This window comes from Marmota flaviventris, chromosome 1 (assembly GCF_047511675.1).
Source record: "Marmota flaviventris isolate mMarFla1 chromosome 1, mMarFla1.hap1, whole genome shotgun sequence".
NCBI classification, from domain to species: Eukaryota; Metazoa; Chordata; class Mammalia; order Rodentia; family Sciuridae; genus Marmota; species Marmota flaviventris.
Genome location: NC_092498.1, coordinates 217,807,429 through 217,818,120, shown reverse-complemented (window position 1 = coordinate 217,818,120; position 10,692 = coordinate 217,807,429). Strand labels below are relative to the sequence as shown.

Sequence of the window (10,692 nt, the reverse complement as noted above, 5' to 3'; positions counted from 1 at the left end):
TATTTAGAGACAGGGTCTCACTGAGTTGCTAAGTGCCTCGCTGGTGCTGAGGCTGGCTTTGAACTCTCGATGCTCCTGCCTCAGGCTCACAGAGCTGGGATTACAGGCGCAGGCCACCAAGCACGGCTCCCAACATCTTTTGTCTCCACCTTCTTTGCTATTAGAACCCAGCCTTTCTGAAAGGCACGTGGCCGCCCCCCAGGACTACATTTCCCAGAATCCTTTGCAACCGGGACAGAAGTCATGTGACCCACTCATGACCAATGGGGGGAGAGCAGGTTGCGCAACGTCCTGCTCTACCCCGGAGAGGACGCCCGCGTGGTCGCGGCTTCCGCCTCCCGTCGTTGAGGCGCGTGGCCGCGTGCTCGCCGCAGGTCGCCGGGCAGACGGCGGCTCCGAGGAACCTTCAATAAATATTTATTACCGTCAAACGCCCCACCTCCCGTGTCCCTCCTCGACCCCAGGCCCACGAAGCCCTCTGCCCGCGTGGGGGCGGCTCCGGGGCAGCGACCCCAAGGGAGCGCCCCGGTGGGGTCCACGGGCCCTGCCCGGCCGTGCTGGGGTCCAGGGCGGCCCCGTGGCCCGGCTGGTCACCGCCCTTCTTCCTGCGTCTTGTCCTCGGGCGCCTGGGCCCCTCTCTGGTTCCACATGTGGTTGCTGAGCCCCAGCTGCACCATCTGCGCGTGGTGGATGATGAGGGGCTGCAACCCCGGGGCCGCGGGGGGCGGCGGCGGGAAGGCGGGCGCGGGGCTGCCCGCTGGCCACGGCGGCGACTGGGGGCCTCCGGGCCAGGTGGGGAGGGGGGACGGCCCCCCCCAGGGCACCTGGCCTCCCCAGGGCACCTGGCCCCCCAGGGGCACCTGAGACGGGTGAGGCACCCGAGTCGCGAAGGACAAGTGGCTGCCGAAGGCTGCCTGGAGCCGGTCCACCTGCGACTGCCAGGCCCGGTAGCTCTGCAGGCTGTCCCAGTACGCGGCGCCCATGGCGGCCGCCTGCCGCCGCTCGCCCTCCAGGCGCTGGCTGTGCTCCCGCAGGGCGCGGACGTCCTGCTCCTTCCTCCAGTGGGCCTTGCGCGCCCGCAGCTTCTGCGGCTTGAAGGTGTTGGCCACCTTCCTGGTGAAGACCTTGGAGTTCTCGTCCAGCCACACGAGGCCAGTGAGCAGGCTGGCCGTGTCGGGGCCCAGCTGCTCCAGGGAGCTCTCCAGGGGCAGGAAGGGGACGACGCAGTCCTCCCTCCCGTGCTGCGTGAAGCTGCTCATCAGGGCCTGGCTGACCTGGTGCAGGCTCAGGCGGCAGTTGAAGTTGGAGGTCAGCAGCAGGATGGTGAAGCCGGAGTGGTCAATGGCGTCCTGCAAGCAGCGCAGCTCCCCGCGCCCCGGCACCTGGAAGTCCTCGCAGAAGGTGGCCCCATCTGGCACCCCGAGGGCCTCCAGCTTCTCCCGCACTCGCAGGGCCACCTGCTCGTCAGCCCTGGCGTGGAGGACCACAAAGTTATAGAACTTCTGCTCCGATGACGCTGACTCAAAGGAGGAGGGACAGGGGGACGCGGAGGCTGGGGTCGGAGGCAGGGGAGAAGGCGGGGAGGCCGTGGGGGCCGGGGCTGAGGCCGGGGGTGGGCTTGGCTTGCTCTTCTGGGGTGTGGTCTCTTCTCCCGAGAGTTGGGGTGGTGTCCTCTCCTTGACAAGGCCAGGACTCTCAGTGGCCTCCACAGTGGGCAGGGGCAGAGGTTCGGGGCCCGCAGACCCCTCCATGCACTGCACTGGGACTTGGCTGCTGGTTTCTGGAGCCTCGGGGGGCTCAGGGGGGTGGGCAGGGGCTGGGGCTGGGGCCGCCACAGGGAGCCTGGGGACCGGGCAGTCTGCCAGCTCCAGGGAGCAGGCCGCGTCCACAGAGGGGGGCCAGCTCATCTCCTCTGGCTCTTGGCAGCCCGTGGGGACAGGCTCAGGCCCCGGGCTGGCCTGGGGCTCCTGGCAGAGCTTGCTGGGCCCCGGGGCGCTGCGCTGCGGGCTCGCGAGGGGCACGGTGGGGGACTGACTGATGGCCAAGCTGCGGGCCAGCGAGCCGGGGCTGCTGGTGGACCGCAGGGAGCGCCCCTGGCTCCAGTCCGGCTGGCTGTCGATGGGGCGCGGGAGGCTCCTGGTCCCAGAGGGTGACGCCGAGGACGGTGGGAGGCCACCCAGGTCGGAACAGAGGGGCTGGAAGCCACTCAGGTCCCGGACGACGTCCCACCCGCACCGGTCCCGGGCCTCGTCCTGCAGCTCCGCCAGCCGCCGGTCGCCCCTGGAGCCGTGGGCGCGGAGGGCGGCCTGGTAGGCCGAGTCCCGCAGCGAGGCTGGGCACAGCTGCTCCTCGGCCAGCAGGTGGTAGAGACGGGCCACGGCCCAGGACACGTCGGGGGGCTCCTCCAGGGCCTCGGCGCCGTCCGCGCCGGCCCACTGGCGGGCCACCAGCCGGGCCGCCGCGTCCTCCTTCAGGGCCTCCAGGGAGATCCTGGCCTCAGTTTCCTGGCCCAGCGTGAGGAGCACCATGGCGTGCAGCAGGCCGGCCCCCCGGCAGCCCGGGCGCAGCGTCTTGAGCTTGTGCTTCAGGTAGAGCAGCTTGTCCTGGCCGGCCGCGCCCAGGAGGTCGAAGGCACCGGGCAGTGACGGGCCCGGGCAGGCCATGGGCACGGGTGGGTGCGGCTGCAGGCAGGAGAAGCTGGGGAGCAGGGAGGCATGTTCTGGATGCTGGCGACCCTTCCCCGAACCTCGGGCCAGGTTCCTGGAGGGCTGCTGGGGCGGATCTGGGGGGACGGGAGAGGGCCAGGGTCACCACCCGAGAGCAGCAGCTCAGGGAGGCCACCCGGTGTGTCTCCTCCCTCCCCTGGGGTGCCACCATGTTTGGGCAGCCAACCTGGGTCACCTCCCTCTGACATCCACTTTCTCCTGTGCAAGACACAGCAGGTGAGTTACGTGGCGGCGCAGAGAGACGTGGCTCTTGCCAAGGACAAGACGTGAGGCACAGAGAGGCCAAGTCGATTGCCCAAAGCCACACAGCTGGGGAGTGAACGCAGGCTTAGAACCGGGGCCGCCTGGCTCCGGGCCTCATGGCTGTGGTGGGGGCTTGTTCCGGGAACCAGGTGGCCTGAACATATGGCAGGTTCTGACCACAGCCTGGACCAGCAGGCGCTTGGGCCGTGCCCACCAGGAGGCAGTCGGCCACCTGGATGGCCTGGGGATGCACGATCTGGTGTTCACAGGCTTGGAAGGCCCTGGAGTGCTGTGTGGGGCGGCTCCGTTGACTGAGAGGAGGTGGCAGGGACAGGGACTCGCCGCCCTGGTTGGCTCTCCTTAGCGCTGTGGGGTCGGCCATGCGGTGAGCAGCCCCGGAGAGGCCCTTGTGGCCAGGAGCCTAGGCCTCCTGCCCCCCCACTTGGCAGCTGCTCCTGTGGCCCCAGTGGAGCCCAGGTCAGGGGACCCCTGTGATGTCCCCCTGCAGTGTCCTGAGTGCCAGAGCCCCCAAGCCGCCACGCAGCCCCTCCATCCCGGACCCCGAGCCGGGAGGTGGTGACTGTCTGATGAACGTCTGCGCGTGCGGCCAGAGTCCCGGGGGATCTGTCTGGCAGACTGCTGGCTGATACAGCCCACGGTGACGTGCAGGGACCACGGTTGCCTGTCGCGGTGTCCGCTGCGGGGCTGCCGGGAGCCGTCCCCTGGGCTCCGTTTGGCTGAGAGGCCAGCTGGGGTCCCGCCCGGGCTCTGTGCACCGCGGGCTCCTGCCTTGCAGCTGTTCTTTCCCTGTCACCTGCCGGGTCTCCTCACCCAGGTCTCAGCCTCCGCGGGGTCTCTGCAGCCACCGGGCCATTCCCTCCCTGTCCCCCCTCCTGCGTGGACGGGGCCTGCAGGGAGCAGCTGGTGCCCTGACCCCGCTCCAGACTGGTCGGGCGTGGAGGCGGCGGCGCTCAGGCTGTGGGTGAGGAGAGCCAGGCCAGCGCCTGCCCCGGGCACACACCCTGGGGACGGCGTCCCAAGCCCTGCACTAGGCCACCAGGTCCCCGTCCAGGCCTGGGGAACAACAGCCTTGGCGCCATCCCAGGGGCTGGGAACACTTCCCCTGCCCTCGGCCGCTAGCCGGGACCTCCTGCCCACCCACGTGGGAGGTGCCAGCTGACCCCAGCAGCCCAGAGCCTGCCTCTCAACCCAGGCTGCCCCGGGCCGGAGGCTGTGGCTGTCACAGCCGCGGGGAGGCAGGCCCCGGAGGGTGGGGGCCTGGCTGCTGCTCTCAACCTGTGGCACCCAGGACGCCCACACCAGAGAGTGACCGGCCCCGGCCCACAGTGCCCGGGGGACCTGGCGTCCATCTGCCTCCTGCTCTGGTGGCCCCCGTGGAGCCCAGGTCATGATGCAGGGTTTTCAAAAAGGTCATCCTGAGCAGGTCCACTGGGCCCCGGAGCAGGAATCCAGGAAGGACCGAGGGAAGCCGAGAGGGCGGAGAAAGAATGGCTCTGGAGGGGACACGGGGAGGCAGAATGGGCGCTGACTGCCCAGCGGGGCACAAACAGATGACCGCCTTCCCAGAGCCTGCTGGGGAGCAGGGCAGACAGTGCCCGGCGTGGAGTGGGGCTCGAGTCGCCAACAGTGTGGCCCAGGGTGGCCCCGAAGGGAGAAGGAGCCTAACAAGGCATAGCGGAGTCCCTGGGCGGCAGCAGCACTTTGGGAGGCGGGCACAGCAGTGCAAAGGCCCTGGGGCAGGAGGAGCCTGGTCCTTGGAGGCACCCAGAAGCAGCCAGGGGAGGGGGAGAGGAGACTGTGGCAGGGAGGACAGGGCCTGGGGGTCACACGGAGGATTGGGGCTTTGACCCCAAGGGAGGTGGGAGCCATGGGGGGCTGTGGGCAGAGGAGAGAGGGACTTGAAAAACGGGAGCCACTTCGACCTCAGGTCAGTGGCTGCGACTCACCTCAGGCCAGTTCATCAAGAGGACGCCGCCCGGCACATCTGTGAGTCCTCAGGAGCCAGAGCCGTCCCTGTCCTTTGTGGGCGGCCATAAGGAGCACGCGGCCCGCTGGGTTGTGAGGAGCAGAGCGTGTGTTCGCGGTTGGGAGGTCTGAGGTCCCGGACTGTGGCCCCCTCCGACAGGGCCTTCTTCCTGTGGCGGAAGGTTGAGAGCAACAGGAGTCGAGGTCACACCTCAGGCCCTTTATTCAGGGGATGGAACCCTGAGCCCCACGGGTGCTGCAGCACCCAGCCACCCCAGCCCTTCTTGATTTAGTCTGAGACGGGGTCTTGCTAAGTTGCCGAGGCTGGCCTCACCCTTGCCATCCTCCTGCCTCGGCCTCCACAGCCACTGGGATGGCAGGCGTGTGCCGCAGCGCCCTGTTTGAATCTCTGCTTGGAGCACAGCTGCCCCGGGCCTCCCCAGGACCCGGCCCCGCGGCCCCCAGTGGTATCTGTCAATAAAGCCACACTCCCGCCCCACACGTGGCCAAGGCTGCCTCCTCACTGCACTGGAGCAGGCCGGTGGCTGCAGCAGACACCATCTGGCCCTGGACAGAGGACGCCTGCCACACCTGGGTCAGGGGACCCGCAGGCGGTGTCTTTTCCCTTCCACGGCAGGCAGCCATTCAGTGCCCACGTTTGTGACCACAAGGCCGAGCGCGTCTGTCTGCCACGCGTCATCAGCAAGGGCACAATCGCCATGAGGTTACACTGCGTCGTCCCCAAGTCGTACGCTAAAGGCCGGGCCCTCAGCACCTTGCAGGGGACCCTACTGAGGACAGTCCTTATGGGGCAATTGAGTTGAAGTGGAGCCTTCGGGGACCCTAACCCACGGGACAGGTCCTCTTAAGAAGAGAAGATTGGCACACAGCACAGCGGCCACACTGTTGTCCCAGTAGGACGGAGGCTGTGGCGGGAGGATGGCAAGTTTGAGGCCACCCTGGGCAGCTTAGCGAGACCTGACTCAAAAAATAAAGAGGGCTGGGGTGCGGCCCTCCCGAGAGAAGTGGAGGGTGGAAGATGTCCCCCCCCCCAGCCGGAGAGTGCCGAGGAGGCAGGACACGCGCTCCCCCTCCCCGACCTGACCTCAGCACGTGGTAACAGGAGAAAAACGACAAGGATCTTATATTCAGGTGGGACCACAAGCTAGTCCAAAGTTTCTGAAATTACCAAGATGACTACTTAAGCCATGGACTGATATGTCCCTCCAGAGCTTGGTCCTCAGGTCAAAGGTTCCTGCCACTCCCTGATGGCTCCCGGAAATGACTGTGCAAGACAAACACCGGTGCCACACCCGTCCCAGCAACTCAGGAGGCTCAGGCAGGAGGATGGCAAGTTCAAGGCCAGCCTCGGCAACTTAGTGAGGCCCTGTCTCAAAGTAAAAGTGGCTGGGTCTGGGGTTGTGGCTCAGGGGTGGAGCACCCTGGGTCAACCCCCAGGACAAAAACAAAAACCGTGGTGGCCGACTGACGGTGGTACACAGTGCCTGGTGTCCCCGCAGCCTCCGCGGAGGAACCCAGGTGACCTCCATGAAATGTGAAAATGTGCAAAGGAAACCACAGGACGGAGCTTCCTGCGGCCGCCCTGGGGCAGCTGGGAATCAGGTTGGTGACAAAGGCGGTTTGTGTGGAGGCTGGCTCTGGGTCCCAAGGAAGCCCATCAGCTGAACCGCCCTGGGCGGCCATTCCCACAGGGACGCAGGCGCCAAGGTCCCCAGGGCTGAGGGCTGCCGTTCACCAGGCGCCAGCTGAGGAGTCACCTGAGCGCAGAGCAGAGGGCACAGCAGGCTGGGGGCTCAGCTCCCAGCGTGGCCAGCGCCAGGCTGAGCCCTGGACGGACCCGGTGCACGCTGCGTCCCCCACGTCAGCCCTGGGTGGAGGAAGGAGGACGGCAAGTCTGAAGCAGCCTGACCCACGGCCAGGCCCTGTCCGCGGTGCACACGCGGGAGGGAGCCTCAGTGCAGCCGGAGGCTCGGAGGAGGCTGAGGCAGGAGGATGGCAAGTTCAGGGCCAGCCTCAGCAACTCAGTGAGGCCCCGACGCTGATAAAATATCCTTAAAAAGGGCTGGAGGTGGCTCAGGGGTTAAGGCCCCTGGGTTCAATCCCCGGTCCCCCCAAAAGCCTCAGCCTTCCCGTCTGTGTCCCCGGGGGGGGGGGGGACAGCGCAGGGGCCCCAGGCCGCGGTGGCAGCAGTACAGCTGCTCCTGAGGCACCGGACCTGGGGGACCCCTGACCCCGCAGAAGGCCCAGAGCCCACAGGCAGCCCGTCCTGCTTCCTGCCCTCTGCCCAGCGGAGCTCAGCCGGACTCCCTGGACGCTGTCCCCCGTGTCCTGCCCGCTGAGCTCGGGTCATCTGCTGAACCTTCCACAGCCTGGGGACAGAGTCCACCCCCAAAGGTGGGCACAGACCACGGGGCGTCTCGGCCTCACGTCAGAGTGGCCCTCGGGGCTGGGTGCAGCTTGCAGAGCGCCCGGCACGCAGGGTCCCTGGGTCCACCCCGCAGGGGACGCTGGACGACGTGGTTGTCCTGAACGCCGGCCTGGCCATGCGGCACCGGGGCCAGCGTCACCCTCGGCGCTGGCAGGACCCGTTCCCCGGGTCGGGGATGCACCTTCTTGGTCCCCTGGGTCCCCTGCGTGCCCCACATGTCCTCCACAGAGCGAGCATTTACTGAGCACCTACTGTGCGCACGCGGCTCAGTGCTCTGCAGGCAGGGACGGGCACCTCCTCCGCCCCGTGTGGCACACGTCACCCCAGGGAGACCAACAGGAAGTGAGCAAAGAGCCAGATCATCTCGAGAATGGAAAGTGCCCTGAAGGAAGCGATGGGGTGCCGCGCAGAGGTGGGGGCTGGGGGCGGGAGGGGGCCCAGGGGCCTCGGGGACCTGCCTCTGAGCTGAGGCTGAAGGAAGCGAGGGCCGGGGCGCTCAGGCAGAGGCACCGCTGTGCACCGGCCCTGGGGCAGGTTGGGCCTGGCCTGAGGAGGCCGGGCAGAAGCAGAGGAGGGGGCGACGGGGGGACGGTCAGGTTGCGCAGGGCTCTTGGGCTCTGACCAGGAGGGAGGTGGGAGCCACGGAGGGCTGTGGGCACTGGGAGGAGGGATCCGTTCACAGCACCCTCTGGCCACTGCAGGGACGACAGGCTGTGGGGCAGGGGCAGAAGCTGGGACCAGGTGGAGGTTGGTGGCAGTGGGGGTCACTGCCCACAGGACAGACGGATGGACGGGATGGGAGGGTGTGAGGAGCTGGCTTGGGGTCGGAAGGAGACACGGACCGTTGGGTTAGGCACGACTGCTCCTCCGTGACAACCCTGCGTCTTCCCTGGGGACAAGCATCTCCTGCTCCTTGCCGTCTGTTCTGGTGCACTGTCCCAGGCTTGGCTCTGCCTCAGGACCTTTGCACAGGCCATGCCTCAGCACTTTCCCCAGTACCCACAGGGCGGCTTGACCAGCACCACCCCACCCCTCCCTGCCTCATTTTCCTCATGTCCACTTCTCACCAGGGGACACTACAGACTTCACTTATTTACGATGGGGAGTAGCCATCCTTTCCTACTGGAGAGAGCCTCCCCAGGGAGCCTCCAGGCACAGGCTAGGGACGAATAAGGCTGGGCCTTATTCGTGGCTGTATCCAGAGTGCTGTATAGGCGCTCAATAGATGCTGGCCGGATAATCAGTGAAAGAACCAAACAGTGCCTGGTACACAGTAAGTGCTTACTAAACGCTGAGAGAATGAATCAATACTGACAGAGTACTCAATGATCCAATCAGCTGACTGGGCAGAGGGCGTCCGGTATACAGTAAGCACCCCATGCGTGCTTCCTGCCTCTGGATCCTCTCTCCCCAACAAGATGGTGAGTCTCATCGGCTCCCTCAGGACTGGCCCACAGTGGTGCCGTCCCTCCTGGCTAACTAAACAATGTCCAGGAGGCCAGGTGTGTGGGCAGGGCCCGCCCCTGGGGGGCGGAGACAGGAGCATCTTGAACCCAGGTTCCGGGCAGCCTGGGTGACACAGTGGGACGCCATCTCAGAAATTTAAAAATAAATAAAAGTGTCACTTAAAAACTCTGTTATGGGCTGGGGATGTGGCTCCAGTGGTCGCGCGCTCGCCTGGCATGCGTGCGGCCCGGGTTCCATCCTCGGCACCACATACCAACAAAGATGTTGTGTCTGCCCAAAACTAAAAAATAAATATTAAAATTCTCTCCTCTCTTTCTCTTTAAAAAACAAAACAACTCTGTTATGAGGAGCCGGCGGAAGGACAAGGCCCGGTCACTGGGCTGCGTAGACGGCTGCGTCTGTCCAACAGGAGTTCACTGAGCACCTACTACACGCCAGGCCCTGTGCCAGCAAGTGACACCCGAGCTGGGCTCTTTGAATTGCCCCCTTGCGGAGGGGAACGGAGGACGAGGGGCGAAGCTGGTGGCCAGCCTCTGCCAGGAGCGAGGTGGCCGGGCGGCTGCTCCGGGACCTGCATTTCTTGCATGTGCCAAGCTCAGGCTGCCCCTGGGCTGCGTCCAGGCCTCCTCAGGCCCGGCCCGAGGGGAGGCTGCGGACATCTACCCCTCGGAGGTGGCCTGGTCACCTTCGCTGTCTTGACCATGGTCCCCTGCGGGCATGTGACTGTCCCTACCAGGTCCCCATGGTGTGTGCTGTGCCCAGTGTCCTCGCTGGCGTCGCGGCTCCTCCTCCAGGAGGGGCAGGGACAGGTCCCCCTCCCCCTGGGCTCTAGGCGCCTGGCTCCCACCGCGGTGGCCTCCCCAAGTCCCGCTTTAGCCACCGCTGGGGAAACCCATGACATGGCCTCTGCTGGGCCGGGCGCTGCGGGCGGGTGGGCGGGCGGCGGCGGGTCCTCGGGGTCCCGGGGGAAGTGGCGGCCGGGCGGGGGGGGCAGGCGGCCACTGGACCTGTGTCCCAGGAGGGGTCACTCCCAGCCCCGCGCCCACCCGTCGCGTCCCCACCTACCCGGGCCGCGGCACTGGCGCTGGTCCTTGGTCCTTGGGGTGGCGACGGTGGTGGCCCTGGGTCCTGGGGTGGCCGCGGTGGCCTCTCGGGAGAGGCGCCGCCCCTTCTGCGGCTCCCGCCTCCGGGGGCCCTCAGGGGAAAGTCCCCGGCGCGCACCGCCACGTGGGCCCGCCCCACAGGGGACGCAGGGCAGGGGACCCGAGGACAGGAGGACAGGGAGCCGAGCAGACCCGCTGCCCGAGATTCTGGACCCCAGGGCCGCCCCGCCGGCACCGACCACCCCGTGCCCGCCGGGGAGCCACCCCAGGTCCCCGCGCCGCGACCTCGCAGGGAGGAAGCAGCAGGGCCGCCAGGGCTGGGCGGGGCTCCTCGGCGGTTTCGTTTGGGGCGGGAACAGTTCTGGAGGTGGCCGGGGACGCAGAGGCGCTGGGGCCTTGCTCAGTGGCAGGGCCCCCAGAAGTTAGGGTGATGGTGTCCCAGCCGCTAGGGCAAAGGGAGCGCCGGTCACCCCAACCCCCGCTGGGCAACCGCCTCTTCGTCTTGGTGTCTTCTTGCCGTCCCGGGGGTGGCGCCCCGGCCTCTGTGCCTGCCGTCGTCACCAGGCCACCGGGCCAGCCCCAACAGTGTGACACAGTGGAACCTAAGAAGATGGCTCGGGGTGTACTTTGCATTTACGCCCCCATTAAATGACAAGGTCCTGCCGCCACTTGACCTTCATAATGAGGAGTGACGCGTATGTGGCATTGCCTGTGGTGA

The 10,692-nt window shown here is 66.9% G+C and overlaps 1 protein-coding gene across 3 annotated transcripts; it reads right to left on the bottom strand.

Moving 5' to 3' along the window:
- Positions 1–401: 401 nt before the first annotated feature.
- On the bottom strand, positions 402–10,284 carry Ticam1 (TIR domain containing adaptor molecule 1). Of its 3 annotated transcripts, none has more exons than XM_027952470.3 (3): positions 9,937–10,284; positions 4,937–5,125; positions 402–2,782 (listed from the first exon to the last, which is right to left on the bottom strand). In XM_027952470.3, exon 3 carries the CDS (start codon positions 2,661–2,663, stop codon positions 591–593), a length of 2,073 nt encoding a protein of 690 aa, XP_027808271.2. In that variant the 5' UTR covers positions 2,664–2,782; positions 4,937–5,125; positions 9,937–10,284; the 3' UTR covers positions 402–590. The 3 variants fall into 3 exon arrangements, with proteins under 3 accessions (XP_027808271.2, XP_071459802.1, XP_027808270.2); XM_071603701.1 differs by lacking the exon at positions 9,937–10,284 and adding an exon at positions 6,145–6,365; XM_027952469.2 differs by lacking the exons at positions 4,937–5,125; positions 9,937–10,284 and adding an exon at positions 2,893–4,922.
- Between the last annotated feature and the right edge of the window lie 408 nt (positions 10,285–10,692).